This window comes from Phascolarctos cinereus, unplaced genomic scaffold (genome assembly GCF_003287225.1).
Source record: "Phascolarctos cinereus isolate Bilbo 61053 unplaced genomic scaffold, phaCin_HiC Scaffold_5;HRSCAF=322, whole genome shotgun sequence".
In the NCBI taxonomy this organism is placed as follows: domain Eukaryota; kingdom Metazoa; phylum Chordata; class Mammalia; order Diprotodontia; family Phascolarctidae; genus Phascolarctos; species Phascolarctos cinereus.
Genome location: NW_027555958.1, coordinates 156,403,710 through 156,426,115, shown reverse-complemented (window position 1 = coordinate 156,426,115; position 22,406 = coordinate 156,403,710). Strand labels below are relative to the sequence as shown.

The following is a 22,406-nucleotide window of genomic DNA, read 5'->3' as shown; positions in this document are numbered from 1 at the left end:
AAAATCTAGGTAGATCATTATCCAAAGGGGTACAAAATAAATTAATTTCAAGTAATTCACATTGCAGAAACATTAAGAATCACTGAAACCAAAGTTGTGAACTGATCCAGCCATTATGGAGAACAATTTGGAACTATGTCCAAAGGGCTATAAAAACATGCATACCCTTTGATCCAGCAATACCACTTCTACGTCTGTATCCCAAAGAGATCATAAAAACGGGAAAAGGACCCACATGTACAAAAATACTTACAGCAGCTTTTTTTTGTGATGGCAAAGAACTGGAAATTGAGGGGATGCCTAGCAATTGGGGAATGGCTGAACAAGGTATGTATATGAATGTAATGGAATACTATTGTGCTATAAGAAATGATGAACAGGCAGACTTCGAAAAAACCTAGAAAGACTTATATGGACTGATGCTGAATGAAATGAGCAGAACCAGGAGAACACTGTATACCATAACAGCCTCAATGTGTGATGACTGAATTTGATAGACTCAGCTCTTCTCAGCAATGTAAGGATCTAAGATAACTCCAAAAAACTCATGATAGAAAATGCTACCCACTTCCAGAAAAAGAACCATGGAGTCTGAACGCAGATGGAAGCATGCTATTTGCTCTCCTTTTCCTTTGTTGTTTTGTTTTATTTCTTCTTTCTCATGGTTCCTCTCATTAGTTATAATTCTTCTATACATCATGACTAATGTGGAAATATGCTTAATATGAATGTATAAGTACAGCCTCTATCAGATGACACCCTGTCTTGGGGAGAAAGGAGGAGAAAGAAGAGGAGAAAATTTAAAATAAAAAATTTATGGAAGTGAATGTTGAAAACTAAAAATAAATAAATTGTAAAAAACAAAAAAACAAGAATCAATGAAACCAAGACACAGCTGCCTCCTCCACAGCTGAACTAATAAAATGAGATATCTGTCTGGTGCCTTTAACAATATCCTTATCTCTTCACTGAAGATTTTAGAGAACAGAATCAAGAAACAGAAACATAAAGCTCACATACAAAAACAGAGAACAGGAAAAATTGTGACAAAATCTAATAAAATTCTAAGTGTCAAATAAAGGACAAAGCTGATTTTAATTGAGTTGCAGTGCAAAAGAACAGAAACTGTTCTTATTCAAAATTACTGTCAAGAATTAGTGAGTAGACTGTAGATGTTAAATCTTAAAAGTTACGTTATGTTAAATCATGCTTTACAAAGTGAGATTCTGACAACAGTTTATCTTTTTTTAATTTTGAAGATTCTTTAAAAAATGAAAACACTTTCATTTCCTCAAGTGAATTGAAATGGCAGCTGTAAAATGAGTGGTTTTCTTAAATAAGTCTGGGGAAATATGAGGATAAATCTGTTCCCATACAAGATTTGTATATCCTTTGTGTGGAGAGGAAAATAGGTGCAAGAGAATTGTGGGGAAGAAGAGGAAACTGTAGTAGAGAAGAATGAAAGGTTAAACTGGTGCCTGCTGTTAGAAGACTGTGTGCTTCCCTTGCAGTGGTCAGGTAAGAAAACCAAAATGGTAGCAAAAGTATAAGTTCTTTAAGTTTCAATAGTAGGGAGTAGGCAATGGGGAAGGCATCCATCATTTCAATAGGGTAGTCAGGCAACTGAAAACATAAAAGGAAAAGAATGTACAAAGTATAGATTCATACCATATAGCCTCAACTGGGCCTTCTTAGCTGAAAGACAATTCTTTACTCATTATCTCATCTATGACAATCTCCACTGAGGCCTTTCTAAAATTCCTTTCTCCTCAAAGGCCCATCTATACCCTCAGTTACCTTCATTTATAAAATGACAGGTCCGGACTAAATAATCTTCAAGATCCCTTCCCAACTCTAAATCCTATGAACCTAAGATTAGCTTTAAAAGACTGCTAAGAATTAAATGGTGAAAAGGTAGTGGGAGGCAGCCACTGTGGTACAGGAGAAAAAAGTGTTTAAGAGCTGGAGTTGGAGGGCCTGGGTTCAGATCCCAGCTCTACCAATTGCTATCGTGGGCAAGGCCTTTAGTTTCTCCAAGTCAGTTTCACTGTCTGCAAAAGAGGGGCTATACCAGATGACCACTTTTAGAGGAGCAAAGGATAATCCAATTCGTAGCAGAAAGTATGTGAAGGGTAATAATATATACAGTGATTCCTTCCACATCAAGGGGGTTAGGAGTGTGGCACCCTACAATCTGGAAAATCAATATAAAATTTTTTGGCCATCCCTTTATACCAGAGAAGAAGTCTGAATTATTATGGTATTAAAACATAAAATATGTTAATACTACACAATATTCTATTTTATGCATTTCTGAGTTTCTAAAATTTTCTGTCACCTGCTGGCCTTTGTGTGTCTTCTGCAGCTTCCACAAAACTCCCAAAAAATTCCCATTTAATTTTTTATGCCAACCTGCAATATATCAAAACTGTGACTGGGAAAGTTGGACGTGGAAGGGATAACTGTATAAAGCTGGAAAGGCAGGATAGCAATAGACTAGATACAGCCCTCAATTCTGAAAAAGAATTGAACTTTTATCAGTTAGGAAATAAGGACCCACTGAAGATTTCTGAATGGAGATGTACCTCACTAGAGTTCTCTACTTGCTGGGGATGCTGTAAAGGGGATTTTTAGGCACAGGTCAGAAGGGATGACCTCTGAGGCCTCTTCAAACTCCAAGACATTAATTTTGTGAATCTCAGTGATATGGTCTATTCATTAAACTTATTCTATACACTATCACTTGGACCTTTTCCTCTTTTCTATTCACACACCTTTTAAACGACAGCGCCTCACGGAAGAAGCACTGAACTTGGAAGTCAGGAGACCTCAAGTCAAATTCAAGCTGAACCACACTTCAATGGTGGTTTAAAATTATTTGCTCTCTTCAGGAAATGGGGTAGAGAAGTCTATCCTGCTCTACAGGAAAATAGAAGGGGAAGGGGATAAGAGAAGGGAGGGGGGAGAGACAGAAGAGAAGGCAGACCAGGGGAAGGGGTATTCAGAATGCATGCCATCTTGGGGTGGGGGGGAGGGGTGAGAAATTTGGAACTCAAAAACTTGTGGAAATGAATATTGAAAACTAAAAATAAATAAATTTATATTAAAAAAATTTGCTCTCTTAAAGCTTGTTTCTTCACCTGGAAAATGAGGATAATGAGCATTTCTATCACCTTTCCTCACAGGGCTGCTATTACAAAAAACAGTTTGTAAGCCTTAAAGTACTATATAACTGTAGTTCTGGCCTTTATTATTTCATATTTCCTGAATGGTTCTACTTGTTTTCCCCCTTCTCAGCTACCCTTTACATAGCTGCCAAAGCAATCTTCCCAATGCACAGATATCCTGAGGCTACCATTACCTGGCTCAAAAACCCCTGATGAACATAAAATACCAAGTTCTTAGGATAGCATTCCAGTCCCACCACAAACTACCTCCAATACACCCTTCTAGCCCTGTTTCACAATCCTTCTCTCTGTGCACTTTCATCCAAACTCAACTGCTAATTGTTCTCTAACCTTGTCCAGCTCTGCACTTGCACAGGCTAACTCCTATTCTTGGCACACATTCCTTCCGTGACGAGACTGTTAAAATTCTTTTCTTCCTGTAAGGCCCAAGTCAGGCGGTACATGTTCCAGGAAGTTTTTCTTAATTCCTCTAAGTAGAAAAGGGATGCTCTTTCTCAGAGATGCTCTTTTCCTGGATCTCTTTCCTATGTACTAGTTATGATGTCTGTTATCAGGGTACACATCTTAAACCCCATTTATAAGGGTTCTCCTTCAGAATTTTTCAACTGCGTATCCTGAGGGCCTAACAAACGGTGTAGAGATAGAGGCTCTGGTACTTAACAAGTGCTTAAAATGATGATGATGATGATGATGACCCAATCCTATATATATAGAGCGGTTTAAGGTTTACAAGGTGCTTTCTTCATAAAAAGTCTTTGTGGGTAGGTAGTATAAGTTGTGTTTCCATTTTATAGGGGGAAAACTGAGGCTTCCAGAATTTAAAATGACTTACCTATGGTCACACAGCGAGTAAAAGTGTCAAAACTGGACTTAACACCAGGTTTTCTGGCAATAAAACTAAAAGTTCTTTCCAATACACCATGATAAACTCTAATAAAGCTAATGCCTTAATCTGGCATTCTTGGTAAGTTTTCACTGAATTGAACTGTTTGGGAAGCAGATCTTTTTGCAGAACTAATCAGAAGGGAAGGGAGAAGGCAGAGTTTTCTTGAAATAGTTTGGATCTGGGAGAGCACCTCATTGTATAGCTAGGATACAAATCCTCTTTTGACTACATCACACGCGACACTGTATCAAAGAACAATTCGGAAGTCGCAACCTCAAAGCTAAACAAGATACAATTCTTGCCCTCAAAGAGGACAGAACCTGAAACAAGTAACACTGACCCAAGTAACCTGAAAAAAGAGACAAGAAAAAGGTACAATTCCAGAGACTACTTACTGTATAAGCAGTATAAGTCTAACTAAATGTGTAATTTACAAAGTGCTTGTGTTCACCCATGCAAGCATATTTTTGTTAGGTAAGTGGTCTATATTTGTAAATGCTGTAAAATATTTCTTCCTTACATTTTTCTGGAACCTGGAAGAAAAATTAAGCAGCTAGAAAATATAACATGAGGAAATGAATGTAACTTATTATAAATTATTATTGATGATTAACAATTATACACATCAATTAAATGGTTTATTTAAGGATTTCCCCCCTCATTCTGAGTAAAACAACAGAATCCCCTTGAGGACCAGATTATTAATAATTCAGCACCAAACACTTATTTACTCATTGTACAAAATGAGGACCTATTTCCGCCCTTTGGAAGAGAGTCCCACGATTCTAACGAAGGTACTAAATACTCACTAGTAGTACATAATGAAACTGCCTGTTCTTTACTGTTGGTTTCACATTACAAAATAAAGGTGATTTACCAAGTATTTCTGATAAATAAAGTATATGAAACACAAGAACAGTCTCTCAGCAACAGAAATTATAATGTGTCACCAAAAATCAGAAAAGCTATAAATTTCAACAATGCACAGAAAAGCTTTGACTGTGCTGCATTCTGCATATTCACTGACTCCTATAACAATCTATTCTTTCCCCTCCAGATAAGGATGATTAAAAAAAAAAAAAGAATAACCCGTAGCTCATTGAGCAAATGAAAGAAGGTGAAGTAAGCAAGTCTGATTAAGGAGGAAGAATCACTTTTTTAGTTTATTTCCATCCCAGGGAAATTTTTATGAATAGGGTCAAGTAAACTCCTGACTCTACAATCATTTATCTGGGAAATCCAGCAGATCTTACCACTCCATTAAAGCCAAAACTATATCAGTACATTCAAATATGAAACACAGTGTTTTCTTCTTTTAAGTAACTATTTTTCAATAATGACCTGTTATCTCATCACTTAGAGAGGGCTAAGTGGCACAGTACTACACTTGGGAGTCACTAAGGATGAGTTCAAATTCTACTTAGCTGTGTTACATTGGGTAAGTCATATAACCTCTGTCAGTCTGTTTCCTCATCTGAAAAAAGAAGAAAACAAATAGCACTTCTAGGGCTATATCCCAAAGAGATCATACAAATGGGAAAAGGACCCACATGTACAAAAATATTTATAGCAGCTCTTTTTGTGGTGTCAAAGAACTGGAAATTTAGAGGATGCCCATCAACTGGGGAATGGCTGAACAAGTTGTGGTATATGAATGTAATGGAATGTGCTATAAGAAATGATGAACAGGCTGACTTCAGAAAAACCTGGAAAGACTTGTGTGGACTGATGCTGAGTGAAGTGAGCAGAACCAGGAGAACGTTGTACGCAGTAACAGCCACACTGTGCAATGATTAATATTGATAGACTTAACCCTTCCCAGCAATACAAGGATCTAAGACATCTCCAAAGGCCTCATGATGGAAAATGCTATCTACATCCAAAGAAAGAACTATGGAATTTGAATGCAGATTGAAACATACTGTTTGCTATTTCTTTTCTTTTGTTATGTTTTGTTTCCTTTTTCTGGTGGTCCTTCCTATTGGTTCCAATTAAATATGTTTAATAGGAATGTATATGTATAGTCTAAATCAAATTAAACGCTGTCTTGAGGAGGGAGGTGAGGAAGGAGGGTGAGAAAAATTTAAAACTCAAAAGCTTATGGAAGTGATTGTTGATAACTCAAAATAAATTAATTTAAAAAAAGAAAAATGAGGAAAACAGCATCAATCTCAAAGGACTGTTGTGAGGAACAAATGAGGTAACATATGTAAAGGGCTCTGAAAATCTTAAAGCATTCTGTATGCATATATGCTATTCTATATCATTACAGTATTGTTATTTAATTAAATCTCCATGTTAAACCAGTATTGATACTAACACTATATGTGTCTGGGTTAGGGTTTTCTTGACCAATTTTTTGTTATCTGAAAACAAAGTACAGTCATTCAAAAACATTAATTTCCTGCCAAGCAATAACATAAGATTCTTAAGATAATGAGTCTATAAGTAAAACACTTGCCATTGTTCTAAATTATATTTCCACAGATGATATTAAAAAAGAAACTTTCTTAAGTTAAGTTCCTACAAAACAGCTAGTGGTAGAATCATGGAATCTTACTGTTGGAAGGCAGGTTAGTGATAGTTCAGTCTAATTTCCTGCACAGTATTACTATATTATGTCCTCCTTTCATAAGAAGGGACTTCCAAGAACAACTATTTCAAAATCCTGCCTTACATACTTGACAAATTCAGCCTTTGCCTAAAGATCTCCAGGTAAGGAAGAGTCGCCAGTTTCCCAATGCAGCTAATGCACAGGGTGTCCTAAAAGTCTTGGTGCATGTACTTTCATGCTTCAATCACTTCAGAAGTATAAATGCTACAAACAGACCAAAAAAAATCTGAAAGGTTAAATATTTAAAAATTTTAAATATTGTTATGTTTCTTATTAAGATTCAACATAACCACTATTTTGTGCAATACACTGCTCTAGTAGATTTTCACTTTGAAAAAGCTTTCATTGGCTGTTGCTCAATGAATCAAATGACTACTTTTATAGTAAGATCATCCAAAGAACAAATTTGTAATGTATACATAACAGTTCTGATGTGATCCCACAAGAAAAAGTTTAATGGAAACAGATCAGGGGACAGAGGTAGTCAAGAAAGAAGACTTGCTCTACCAATTCGCCGGTCTGAGTGTGTTACATAAAGCATGATGAGGTCCCATTTTCTTAAAATTAAAAGTAAAAATTTCTTATTCAGAATTCAGTGCCTGGCAAACAGTAGGCTCTATAAAAATGCTTCTTCCTTCTCTTTCCTCTAACCCTCTTTGCAACTTCTACCCACTGCTCCTAATTCTACCCTATGGAGGAAAACAAGAAGTCAAACTCCCTTCTACATGACAGTCCTTCAAATACCTTAAGATCATTCTGTTCCTCCCAAGTCTTCACTTCTCCATACCTCTTTAATTCCTCCACTTGATCTTTACACAGCATCATCTTGAACCTTTCACCATCCTGATCACCCTCCTCTCAATGTTCCCCAGACTACCAACATCGTTCCTCAAGTGCAGCACCCAGGGCAGGATAGAACACACCAGCACGGTCTCACTAAAGCAGAACGTAGCAGAACCATCGCCTCCCTAGTCCTAGAAATTTCACCTCTTTTAATGAAGCCTAAGATCACATTTGCTTTTTGCAAGCTGCAGTATCATATTCTTGATTCATATTGAGCTTCTAGTTTACAAATATCCCAAGATCTTTTCTTTATATGACCTGCTATCTAGCCACATCTCTTTCATCCGTACTTGTGAAGCTGGTTTTCTGAACCCATATGGAAGATACTTTATCTCTATTAAATTTTATCTTACTGCATATAACACAACTTTCTAGTGTGTCAAAACTGTCAAGGATCCTGGTTCTGTTCAGCTTTGAATCACCTGTAAATTTGACAAATGCACCATCTATACCCCCATCCAAGTAACTGGCATAAAATGCTAACTAGCACAAAGCCAAGAACAGATCTCTTGGTGTATTCTACTCGAGACTTCCTTTTAATCTGGTGCCAAACCATTAATAATTACATTTTGTCTTGCTAGGCAACCAGTTTTAATCCACCCAAATATACAAATTGTATAGGACAGGAGTTCTTTATCTGGGATCCATGAACATGATTTAAAAAAAAAAAGCAAAACTATATTTTAATATAATTAGTTTCTTTAGTAATCCTAAGGATTTTATTTCACTAATTCGAAAACATGACTCTCAAAAGGCATCCAAAGGCTTCACCAGACTGCCTAAAGAATCCATGACACAAAAAAGGTTAAGATCCTCTGGTCTAGGAAAACTCCATCTATATCACTTTCTGATCTACTCATCTAGTAACTCTAAATAAAAAGGAAATAAGGTTCATTTAATCATGAACTGCTCTTGTCGAAGCTATGTTAGCCCTTACAGAACATCTAGAAAAAGAAATGATCATATACAATCCCTTTCATAACCATTCCTAGAATATTTCCAAGAATTGAAGTCATATTCACTACTCTATGGTTTGTAAAACTCCACTCTTTCCTATTTTTTGAAAAATGGGACTATTTTCCTTCTCCAGTTCTGTAGCCTTCCTGTCCCTTTTGTTCAGCAAAGGAAGTGTTATCAGTGGATCAGTAATCTTTTCTGCCAGTTCTTACAGTGCCCCTAGATTGTAGTTCTCAGGCTAGTGACTTAAATTTATCTAGGTTAGTTAAATGTTCTTTTACTTCCTACTTGAGTTTTAACTCAATTGTTTTGTTTTTGTTCTTTCCGATCCAAAGATGATTCTTCTTTCTAAGAAAAGAGAGCAAAGTAAGAGCTGGGAAGTTCTGCATTCTCTTTGTTGCCTATCATTACTGGCCCATTTACTCCACAGAAGTTGAATCCCTTCTTCTATCCTTCTCTTTTCCCCAACTTAAAAAAAAAAACCAACCCAAAAAACAAAACATCTTCCTACCGTCATGAGTATTCATTAACAATTTCAGCTCATTCTGAATGTTAGTATTTCTGATACTCTTTTTATAGGAGCATGCCACATTTCTGTGTTCATTCTTCATTATCTACTCTTCTTTTTATGTCTTAATATACATATATATATGTTTATATATATACATGTGTGTATGTATGCATGTATGTACACATACACATATTGATTGGTAAGTTCTCTATGTATTCACACTAATTTCTTTAGATAACTATCACTTTTCCACATCAGAATTTTTTTTTCTTTGTTATGCCTTCAGGTTTCCTTCCCGAAAACTTCCTGTTCCTTCTAGGCTGATTTTCCCTGTAGAAATCAGTCTGTGGAACTCTACCTATTCTTTCTCTGAACTCCCTGAAATCTACTCTCCTAAAATCCAGGGTAGATGTCCAGTCAACTATGCCTGGATTTCATCAACTTTTAAATTCTAAGGAGGAGTCAACACTTTCCCAAAGTTCTCATCATTTTTACTTCAGCAGCCAATTCTTCTGGGTTGTCTAGGATCAGTTCCAAAAGAGCAGTTCCTTCTGTTGCTTACTCCCTCATCTATAGGATAAAATCATCATTAGGACAAATTAAATATTAGCTGCTCTGCTTTTGTCAGGAAAGCATGAGAGCAGATGTCTGGATGATGGAAGCAAGGCTAGTGATCTGTTTCCCAAACTCATCTATCTGCTCTTTCTGTCCCAGGTGGTCTAAGGACTACCAGTATTGTCTATACTGACAATAAAATTTGTGTTTGAGAGAGAAAGAAAGAGAGAGAGAAGGAGAGAGAGAGAGAGAGAGAAAGAGAGAGAGAGAGAGAAAGAGAGAGAGAGACAGAGATAGAGAGAGAGATTGAGATTATATAATCAAGGGAAGAAAGCTTCCTCAGAAATCAATCACTTGAGCAGAATTTCCTAAAATACAGTGCTATTCTAATCTCTCTTTCAACCCCTTGCTCCCTCCACCCTTTTGCCTATACTTCTCTTTTTGATAAGGTCTATCATTCTAGAGCAATATTTAGGTCACTGGTCCCATCAAACCAAGTCTTAGTGAATCTCACTGGGTCAAATTTACCTCCATGTCTTGAAATCTCTAGTTTACCTTGCTTGTTACCCTTATGTTGTACATTTCTGCATTAACATCTGAAGCCATGGATTTTATTGCTAGTTGCTTTTTTGGAATTTGTTGTCTGTGAGTTTCTGGGTTTCTCCATTGTTATTCTTGTTCCTACACTATAACTACTTTCTATGGTACCTAACTTTATAGATACACAAAAGTTGCTCCTGTTCTCTCATCTTCTCTTCCAATTTAAAGCCCTTTCAATTAGATATGCAAGAGTCGAGGCAAATACACAATCCTTGTTAGGACTCCATCCCTGGCCAAGCACTCATTTTCTATATGGGTTTCCAGAAATCCAAGATCATTCTCAGAAACTGTCTCTTGTGAAGATCTTTTCTTCAACTGACCAGAATGATGACAAGATCTCCTATTCGCCTAAAATTTCCAGTTTCTTACCCAAGACATCACAGCTCTTAGGAATACTTTTTAGATGCCTTCTAGCAGTATCATTTGTGTCCATATCAGTCACCAGGAGAGAAAAGATGTCTTCAGAATCCAGGCAGCCAAACTCTTCATACTTTACAGAGGATGAAAGAAAAACTGAGGGAAATTAAGTGATTTGCCTGGAGTTACACAGGCAGTAAAAGCATAAGAACCAAGATTTGAATTCAGGTCCTGAGACTTCAGAGTCAGTGTTCTTTCCACTTTACTATGCTACCTCTCTAGTAGAAACATGGGGGGAAAAAAGAGGAATGGATTTATATTGAAAAGTTTCTGCTAAGTTGAAATTAGAAGATTCATGTTGTCTATTGTTTTTGCATCTCTATGGTGACTATCTACACATAAAGAAACACGACTCTTGCTGAAAAGTTATGTTCACACAGTAGTCAATGACTATAGTAATCTATTATTTGACAAACCCAAAGATCCAGCTTCTGGGATAAGAACCCACTCTTTGAAAAAAACTGCTGGGAAAACTGGAAAAAGAGTATGGCAGAAAATAGGCACAGACCCAAATCTCACACTCTACCAAAATAAAGTCAAAATGGGTTCATGATTTAGATATAAAGGCTGATACTATAAGAAAACTGGGAGAACAAGGAACAGTTTACCTACCAGATCTATGGAGAACAGAAGAATTCATGACCAAACAGGAGATAGGAACATTATGAAAAGCAACATCGATAACTGTGATTACATGAAATTGAAAAGTTTTTGCACAAAGCCAATGTAACTAAGATTAGAAGAAAGGTAGAAAATTGTGAAAGAATTTTTACAACCAGTGTCTCTGATAAGGGCCTCATTTCTCAAATATATAGAGAATTAAGTTAAATTTATAAGAATACAAGTCTTTCCCCAGTTGATAAACGGTCAAAGGATATGAACAGGCAGTTCTCAGATGAAGAAATTAAAGCCATCTATAGTCACATGAAAAAATGCTCTAAATCATTATTGATTAGAGAAATGCAAATCAAAACAACTCTGAAGTACCACATCATACCTATCAGATTGGCCAACATGACAAAACAGGAAAATGATAAATGTTGGAGAAGATAAATGTTGGGAAAATTAGAACACTAATGCATTGTTGGTGGAATTGTGAAATGATCCAGCCATTTTGGAGCACAATTTGGAACTATGCCCAAAGGGCCATAAAAATGTGCATACCCTTTGACCCAGCAATAGCACTTCTAGGGCTACATCCCAAAGAGATCAAACAAATGGGAAAAGGACCCACATGTACAAAAATATTCATAGCAGCTCTTTTTGCGGTGGCAAAGAATTGCAAATTGAGAGGATGCCCATCAATTGGGGAATGGCTGAGCAAGCTGTGGTATATGAATGTAATGGAATACTACTGCGCTATAAGAAATGACAAACAGGCTGACTTCAGAAAAAGCTGGAAAGACTTGTACGGTCTGATGCCGAGTGAAGTGATCAAAAGCAAGAGAACTTTTTTCACAATAACAGCCACGTTGTGCAATGACTAAAACTGATTAACTTAACTCTTCTCAGAAATACAAGGATCTAAGACATCTCCAGAGGCCTCAGGATGGAAAATGCTGTCCACATCCAAAGAAAGTACTATGGAAGTTGAATCGCTATCTTATTTTTTTTTCCCTTTTCTGCTGAGTTTTGTTTCCTCTGATGGTTCCTCCTATTGGTTTTAATTTTTACTTACAACTTCACTAATGTGAAAACATGTTTAATGGGTATGTAAATGTATATAGCCTGTATCAGATTGTGTGCCATCTTGGGAAGGGTGGTGGGGGAGGAAGGGGGAGAAAAATTTTAAACTGAAAAGCATATGGAAGTGATTGTTGACATATCAAAATAAATTAATAAAATAAATTTTAAAAAAGTTATGTTCACTGTGTATTGTGTATCTTTCGATAAAAAAATCATCAAAAAAAGTCCATCTAATTGGCTAGGTACTTTGAACAAATTAATGGAGTTACTACTGTTACTTATTATATATATATACACACATTATATTGGTTATAATTTATAATTAATCTAATCTCCAGGCCATATGCAGGAATTTTTCTATAATAATGAAATATATCCAATCACACTGCTCTCAGCAAACATATTATTTTTAATAACAAATATTATTTTAATTCATGAAAATATTTACATTTTGTGAGTAAAAAGGGATTTGTATAAATAAGTAAAACTATTCTTTGTCTTTTTAATGCTTTATTTTTGTATATGAATTATAAAGAATATATTATAGTGAGACAGCAGTGCAAATATTTAACTTATAAACTAATACATGCAGAAATATTGGAGGCTATACTTATTTTTTTTTTATCTTTTGCTGACAATGGTGCATGATCAGAAATGTTTAGAGACAGCTGATCCAAAGGAAGCCCATCACTCAGCACATTGGGAGTATCCCTATGAAGGATTTAAGTGATTTTAAAGATGAAAGTCACCTAGCATGAGCAGGCAGGGATGAGCCACTTCTGCATGACTGGATCATCCACACCGATAAGCTCAGTAGACTACTGAACTAGTGACATGTGATAAGAAGTACAATTTACTCATAACTTTGTTATACAACAAAACACTAATATTTATAGTTGACCCATTATACACTTTAATTTTTAGGATAATAAAGAAAGAGAGAGAGGATTATATAATCAAGGGAAGAAAGCTCCCTCAGAATTCAATTTTAAAGTCAAAATTACAGCTTTTTAAAATGGAGTTTCTGGGAATTTGTTTTCCTTATTTTTTAAACAGAACTTACCTGTTATACCATTGGATTGCTGTTGCAGATTACAATACCAGAGTCTGTTAACTGGATCACATCCTTGTCTTATTGATAACAGGACATAGCGACCATCATCAGATAACTACAAGAAATGAGAAAGACTCAGAACACAATCTTTGATAGCTTACTACTATTATAAAATTCAAAAGTGAGTAAAGCCTGATGTCAAATACAATAACCTTCTGATACTTCAAACAGAATCTGAATCTCAGTTACATTTCAGTATTGTCACAAAAACTAGATATATGGCCAATTTTAATCGCATGCTACTTAAAACAATAACAACAATCCTCTGAATCCAACCAGATTTTTATTTATTCCTATCTCAAATAATGAAAGGCTTTTTTTTCCCAGCATAATGAATAGAAGACTAGCCTTGTAGGAAGGAAGAGCTGGGTTTAAATTCTCCTGTGACATATACTAACTCTTTAATTCGGGTAAAAATAACTTAACCTTGCAATATCCCAAGAAACTCTCTTAAAACTAGAAATTGCATTCATATCTATAGATGGAATTTCTATACCTATTCCCTACACTGATGAAATCACAAATCCAAACACTCCTCATCCTATGAATCTCCCACAAAAACACCCCATAACCGAAAATGCAATGAATGTCATTTTTTAAACTATGTTAGACAAAACATACTGCTGTACTAAAACATCAGTGAACGCTAAACAGAAAGCTGAATATCACACACTGAATCTCTGGGACATTTTTCATTTAAATTTCAGCTATTGACAACACATAAAATCTGCCCTTCTGACAAAATACATGCTTAATTAAATAAAATATCTGGGGGGAGTAGATTCTCATTCATTTTCTCTCATAAAATATGAGCATGGAAAGAGTGCTGGATTTCAAGTCAAGAGGGTCTGATTCTTTCTCATTTCTTGTATTTATCTGATGATGGTTGCTATGTCCTGTTGTCAAAAATCCCACATCATTGTCTTACTAGGAGAATGTCCCTAAGCAAGTCATTTAACCACTCTGGGACTCAGTCTCCTCATTTGGGATTCCAAGGTCCCCTTCCAGCTCATATCTATCACCCTAAGATCTTAAAACATCTGTGGTCCCTTCTACATCTAAACTATGATCCTATGAACTAAATAAAGGTCCAACCAATTTTTAGTCCTGCTGTAAGTCACCTCTATGAAGGAGTGTCAGAGGTAAAATTCAAACTTGGATCTTCCTGACTCCAACAACCCTTAAACTCATATTCTGCTGTTGATGGAAAGTCAGCCTTCAGAAATTTTTTTTTAAATTAAGAAAAAGAGAAAAAAAAACCACTTCTAGTGTCATGTTTTTAATCAAAAACATTCAACTATTCCAGATAGTCTCAAGGCCCTGGTATTAAAAGATTCTATTTTAAAGACACACTTAGTTCAGAACAATTTTTTTCTTTTCTTTTTCTCTGAAAATTATTGATAGATTTTTAAAAATGCTAGTTAGCAAGCCACGATGCCCAATTTCTTTCTTTGCTGAAAAATACATATTTGCAATTTTGTTATAATGAGAGGTGGTCACCAGTCATCTTTCCCAATTTTGTTTTTTGATAATTAAAATATGGGACAGAACTTGCATGAATTACTTTATGTTTTCCTTTTTTTTAAGGCACCTGGGGTTAAATGACTCGCCCAGGGTCACACAGCTAGTGTCAAGTGTTTGGTCTAAGGCTGGATTTGAACTCAGGTCCTCCTGACTTCAGGGCTGGTGCTCTACCCAGTGCGCCACCTAGCCACCCCCTACTTTATGGTTTTGATGTTCTATAACTCACTGGTGGTTATATCAAAGACAGACATGTTATCCAACTTCTGAAACTGTGGGCTACAAAAATACATCGCTTGACCAAGAACACTTGATGACAGCTATGTCAAGCACGTCTAGCGAGCTTTTCTCAGGACGCCTAAATGGCCAGTCCAAACACGTGATAACAGTTGATATTTAATCTGAGGCAAGAATTCCCAAGGCATATTCCGGAGGGATATCAATTAGGTTTGCCATAACCATCAGAGTTCTCCCATTCTTCACTCAGTCAAATGCCAAGACAAATAAACAAAATGTACTAACATGTAACCAGCACCTCACTCTGCACATACCAAAAGTCCCAGCTCAAAAACACTCCTGAAAGAATATAAAAATAAGCAGAGGATCTACAATGTCCATGATACTCCTGAGTGAGAACTTTCCATCCCCAGACTACCAAACCATTCTAAAACTCAGCAGCTAAGTCCTAAGGAGTTGCCTGAGGCACAAGTACACTTCCCAAGGTCACACAGCTAATAAATGCAAGAGGTAAATGTGAACTAGGTTATTCCACCACTAAGCCCTATAAGCTGTCCACTAAAAGTCAATCTCCTTCCTGAGAAAATGGATTCAAATATCCCACTTCTAAAGTTTGTTTCCTGTGTGATTTTGGCAAGTCATTTAACTGTCCTGAGACTCAATTTCCTCATGTGTAAAATAAGGAGTTTGGATTAAATGGCTTCCAAGGTAATTTTCAGGTGCAGGTCTATAATTCTATGCTACCAAAAAAAAAAAAAGGATATTCTTCTATTTTTATACAGAGAAATAACATCCATTTGTAAAATGAAGAAGACTTCAGAGATTCCCAAATTTATTTGATCTACTGCCCCTTTTTAAAAAAATTACTCAGCACTCTCCAAAATCTACAGTTTTTTTAACCCTTTAATGGTTTTCTTGAAATCTGTGTTATTTCAAATTAGTACCGCTTCCCCATCATTCCACAGGGGGCTATCTCACCTATTTGGGGAACTTCAAGAATACAGCCTCGAGGCCACATGTGGCCCTCTGTGTCCTCAAATGCAGCCCTCTGACTGAACTCAAACTTCACAGAACAGATCCCCTTAATAAAAGGATTTGTTCTGTAAAGCTTGGACTCAGTCAAAAGGCCGCACCCAAGAACATAAAAGGCCACATGTGGCCTTGACATTGCAGGTTCCCCATCCCTGGACTAGATAATCTTATAAGGTGCTTTCTAACTGCAACATTTTGAGCATCAGAGTTTATCTGGACCTTTATTTCTAAACTTTTTAAAGTTTTGATTGTAAACTCTGTGTATTCTTGCACATTAAAAACTAAATTCCAACACAAAATTTAAACCTTTACACATAGCCTGACCCTCAAGAAATTTCAAAACATTTCTGAAACATCAGAGGCAAGAAATATGGAGAACTAATAATAACAACACTTGCACTAAAGGCAGATTGCCAAACCATAGAAAAATTAGTGACTTAAGGAAACCAGGTAAGAAGTGAACAGAAAAAGCTTAAAATGTATATACAGGACTCAGCGGGATTCTTAGGATGCAGCATGACTTCCAATTTCATACTCAAACACAAAATGAAATTTTTACCCAAACTGAGATCAACTAAAATAACTAGTTTATTTAGGCAGTACCTATGATTCTTAGAAACATTAATCCAAGCCAAGGGTTGTACCAGGAATATAGTCTCTACCATAATAAAATGATCAATAACTTCCAAAAGCCAGAACTTTTTACTACTTCACATCTTTCATTTTAAATTTATTTCTTCCTAACGTAAAAAACGATAAGCAAAATCTATAATGTGTTTCTGAATGAGTATTTTAAAAAATCACCCAAATCAAATTCTAAATAAGTCCATCAAAATAAATGCATCTATTGATTCAGGAATTATCAATTTGCATTTTTGCTTGTAAAAACTATTTAATTCACTTGAATTCTGATATCACAGAATCTCCTTAATGAGTTCAATGTTTAAAAAGGATTTCCAGTTTGGATACACACACACACACACACACACACACACACACATATATATAGTCTTCACAAAATGCTTATTTTCACAATTCAGTATTTTGCTTCTGGTGTATATTACAGTTATGTTGTTTCTATTTCCTGATTAGATTAAAAGCTCTATAAGGCTCCTTGTCCAATTTTGTATCTCCTTCCATTCCTAGCACATTGTATGTGTTGGGTGAATACTGAATATAGGCAGTTTTGATCAAAATTTCATGATTAAAATTTTATGATGACAAAATAACATTTGTGAAATCTGAGGTTGGTGATGAAGTATGGCAACATTCTCAATTTCACAACCTGGAACAAAATGTACTGATTAGATGATTGACTGATTAAATACTAATTAGAAAAAGTCAATTACAGAGGTGCAAAAGCAGAACAGTCATTACATCTGCCCTGGTTAAATAACTATTGGAAATAGCAAAGAAGTATGCAAAGAGTACAGACAGGCATATACAAGCACTACTTGACAGTCATTGATATATACTGTTTGATACACTCATAAAAGATAAAGCAGAAGTGGATTATCAGGAAAAAAACCCAACAGGTCTTTAACATAAAAAAGTCACTGATAATTGAATAACAAAGAATCACAGAATTCCACAGATGAAAGGAACTTCACATGTCATCTAGTCCAACATATACCTAAATGAAAATGCACCCTATAACATCCCCAGTAAGTGGTCATTCAGCCTTTGTTCAAAAACCTCCTAGGGAAAGTAGTTTACAATCCTCCAAAGGCAGCACCTTCCATTTGTGGATAGCTCTAATTATTAGCAAACTTTCCCCTACGACAAGATTAATTTCTCTCTGTAACTTCTACCCACTGCTCCTTGTTCTGCTCTAGGGCTATTCCTCTTTCTCTTCTTAACCCTTCAAATACTTAGCTATCTCTTTACTGCCTAAATCTTTTCATGTCTAAGTCAACACCTCCAGTTTCTTTAATGAATCTTAGGACAGCATGATTCCAAGACCTAAGCAACCTGGTTGCTCATCCCTTTCCAGATCTGTTATATATTCTCTTAGGGTTATTCACATATAAAGAAGATACTTTGTTTAAGGAAAACCAAAAGATTCTGTCTCATATTCTTTATTCTAGTAATACTACAATATCTACAGTTCTTTTACAAAGAATCTTCTGCAATTTTATACTCAAATGCAAGAATTATCTTCATTTTACAAGTGGGAAACATAAAGCTAAGAGAGATTACATGTTGTCACAAGGACACCCAAATCTTTTGACCTCCTTCCACCCCACAGCAATGTTCAAGCATGCTAAAGTACCACAAAAGGCCAAGTTCATTTTAAATCATACCTCATCATCACCCCAAAATGTATCAGGAATTTTGAAATTTCACTCCCTGATCATAATCTCCTGTCCTTTTACCTCTTCTTCTACCTTATTCCTCCCAAACTCAGCTTTCATTCTTCCTACACCATTCACTCCCTCCTTCCCTCCCTGTTCTGGTTTCTTGCTCTAGACTCATTTCCTTTCCTTTTCAATCTTGACCTCATGAGTTAACCAGTTCAAGTATGTACAACCCTCCACCTTGAATCCTTTGCCCCTTTGTTTTTTTCCCCATTTTTCCTGTGCTAACCTTCAACTCTGTATCATTGCAATATCTGCCTCCACTGTTCCTATTCTAAGTTGCTGAATACTGCCTGCCACAGCAAGCTGCACAGCCATGCTAAGCATGACTGTATATTCTAACTTCATGAGTTTCACTGTTGCTCTGCAATCTATCCTTCCTTGATTAATTTCCCTCTCAAACTCCATGTAGACTGTTTCACCCCTCAAGCCCCACAATACTTCCATTCCCACCCTTCAGACTGCCTTATTTCCTATTTTGGTGCAAAAATCAAAGTCATACATTATGAGCCTCCTTTTCACCCAATGAAGTTTTGGCTGCAGTCTCTGAGACATTAACTCTTCTCCTTATCAAGTATGAACAGTGCTAGATTTGCAAGTCAGATAAATCTGGATTCAGATTCTATCTCTGACAACTATGTGAAAACTGGCAAGTCTTCTGACTTCTCTGAATTTCAGTTTCCTCTTTAGTTTAAAAAAAGCGGGGGGGATATGTAGGTGTGTACATATCACCTGTACTGTATTCCCTACCAGAGTTGTTGTGAGGTTCAGATGAGATAAAGGACATAAAAGGTTTTACACACCTTAAAAGTCTATAAAATGGCCTTACCCCATATCCTCAGGGAGTTTTGCCTGTTTGATCCTTCTTATTTTCTGTTTCATCTTCAATTAAAGAAGTTTAGATGGGTTGTATGGCCCAACAAGATGTAATATGAAATTCTAGCAAGAAAGGCACAAGGTACTCTTAGTTCACTGCAGATGGGGGAATCACTACCACTGGCCAGACAAAGATGCCACACTGAATCAGTGGCTCAACACCACTTTTCCTCCTTGCAACAAGAATGGCCACTAGCCAGGAGAGTTGGTGTTGAGCATTGTCTTCTTTCAATCTTCTCTGGGGGCAGATGGCAACAAAACTAACATTCAGTGTTCATTGCTCTCCTATCTCTACTGGAAATTTAGTAGGCCCTGGGCCTCTGGCACATTCTAAAGCCAAACTATGGTTTGACTATTCCAACTTTTCAAGCTCTTGTGTCATAAGAATAAATTCAATTTAAAGGCATGACTTATGCAAAAAAAGTTAAATCAAAGAGTACAATTTCTAATAGAATTTTTTTGTTTCATCATTGCAAGCTCATTGAGAACAGGATGTCATTTAACTTTGTGTCTTTTCCTGGCACAATGCTTTGAAAAAGTATAATACAAATGCTTACTGAATTATTGTACTGCTATTTTGTGGTGTCTTTTGATCAAAATTTCTTCCTTGGAGTAAAGAAAATTTCTATCAATATTTTGAAAATTCACTTTATACTAAACTGGAAAGGGATCCCAATCTTCCACAATGTATGAATACTTGTACCTCCTAAGTAATCTCAAAATAAGCAAATCTGTCAGTTATTTTCATCCTGAAAAACAAAACAAAACATGACCAATCATGACTTTTGAATACTTATAAGTAGAGAAGCTGGGGAATGCAGGTGTGGAAAGAGGCAAACATTTTTAGTTCTGGCCACTGTTAAACTATGTTTTGCTTAAGTATATTGATTATAAGGTAGAGTTTAATCTTGGGAAAGGAAAAACAGTGAGGGTTAGGGGTGGGAAGAAAGGAACAAGGAGATCAGTGAGTCAGTCAGTTAAGAAACATTTATTAAGCCCCTACTACATGCCACGCATTGTGTTTTAAAAGCTGAAGACACAAAAATGGGCAAAAAAAATAGTGTTCCTGCACTCAAGGAACTCACAATCAAATGGGGGAGACAACAAAGAAATAAATATGAAGAAACAAAGCTACAGAGAAGATAAATAGGAAAAAATTAAAAGACAGAAGGAACTCAAAGCAAGAGCAGTAGAAGTGACAGGGATATTTGTAAAAGAATATCAATGAATATTTTTAAAAAACAAAATAAGCTGAGTGTAACCTGTAACCTCGGCTACTGGAGAAGGATAAAGACACCTTGATCTCAGGGTTCTGGGCTACAGGAGGGCTAAAGCTGATCATCTATACTAAGTCTGATACCAACATGATGAATCTGTAGGATTGAAGGGTCACCAGGTTGCCTAAGGAGGAATGAACCAGCCCAGATCAGAAGAGCACAGCTTAAAGTTTCTGTACCAATCAGCACTGGCATAAGGGCCTTGAGTGACTACTGCACTTCCAGCCACGGCACAAGAGGGAGATTCAGTCTCAGAAACAAAACAAAAAGCAACTTTTCTTTTGAAGATATAGCTGCTAATCACCTAAGATTATTTTTCCAAACTGTATCTGATATTTGACATTTGAGAAATAAAAATATTTAAGAGCCTCTGTCCTTTCATCAAGCATAAATACCATTTACAAAAAAAAAAAGCAACATAAAATTGTATTCAAGGAGCTACTAAACTCCAAATGCACAGTCTTCCATTAAATCCAATCTCCACACAAATGCTATTTCTTGAATATGGGCATTTTTTTCATTTGTAAATGAACTAGTAGAGGATGGAAAGAGTTTTCATAATTTGAATTAACATATACCTGCTTCAGAATGAAGAAAAGATTTTCTTTTGTGTGCTATGCTTGAAGAATTAAGGGTGCCTATGGAAGTAGCCTAAAAAGCAGTTAACACTTGAAATTGCCTTGTGTAGTACTGGGAGATAATTAACAAAGAGCAAAAAACATTCTTTGATAGCTTTGAGAGAGGTAACAATATTATGTGCAGAAAAAGATTATTTTCACAACAGTTTTAAGTCACTAAAAAAAAATCTACTTAATTTTAAGTACTTGCCATTGAGTTAAAGACTCATACTACTAAGTTGGTGCTTATACATCTCAAAAAGCCTTTGAAATGTCAATTCAACATACTACAACAGGTTCCTTCAAATCTGTAAAACCCATTTCCAAACCTTGTAACACAAGGTCTTAAGACAAAACTATGGAGACAATTTCAGTAGAATGAACCTAAATGACAATGCATTAACATGCATATTTCTAATAAACAGCCTGTCTTCAACTTCTATGGAGACTAAACTAAATCACATGGTCTCCCTAGTGGAACCAAATTGAAAAAAATAATAATAATCCAAGCATTATTTGAAATAAGAGCATGCTGCCCTAAGGAAAAAAAAATACAAATTTTCAGGGAGGCAAAAACCCACCCAACATAAAGAAAAATAACATGTCTGAAATTTCTCATCTTTCCTCTGCAGAACTCATGCGCCTTGTGGTCAGGTAGCTAAACAAATTGCAAAACGGGCCAAGGTTGCAGGTACAATCACTATATGGGTCAGTTACTTTCACTCTGTTCCTTGGTCCCCATGTATACCCCTAACATCTATAAGCTTCTTGGAAAATTCATGCTATTTATCACAAAAAGGCACAAGGGACAAGATGACAGATCAGCACAAATTGATCCCAAGTACTGGAAAAAAACTCCTCTTGGGACATGCCAGCTTTCTAGCTCCTAGGCCAGAGGTTCTTAACCTGAGGATTATGAACTTGCTCCCCCTTAAAAAAGAATTAACCATTGTATTTCAATATCACTGGTTTGCTTTGTAATCTTCTAATTTTATTATATGTATTTGAATACATGATTCTGAGAAAGGGTCCATTGGCTTCACCAGACTACAAAGATGAACATGGCACAAAATTAAGAACTCCTGCTTTAAACTGTGCTATTTGAATTTCCACAAAAG

The 22,406-nt window shown here is 36.1% G+C and overlaps 1 protein-coding gene across 1 annotated transcript in view; it reads right to left on the bottom strand.

Moving 5' to 3' along the window:
- The window catches only part of PREP (prolyl endopeptidase), a 153,189-nt gene that overhangs the window by 84,640 nt on the left and 46,143 nt on the right, over positions 1 to 22,406 (bottom strand). Inside the window, exon 7 of the mRNA XM_020976932.2 lies at positions 13,321 to 13,426. Within this exon, the coding sequence (XP_020832591.1) occupies positions 13,321 to 13,426 (106 nt within the window). The remainder of the gene's footprint in view (positions 1 to 13,320; positions 13,427 to 22,406) is intronic.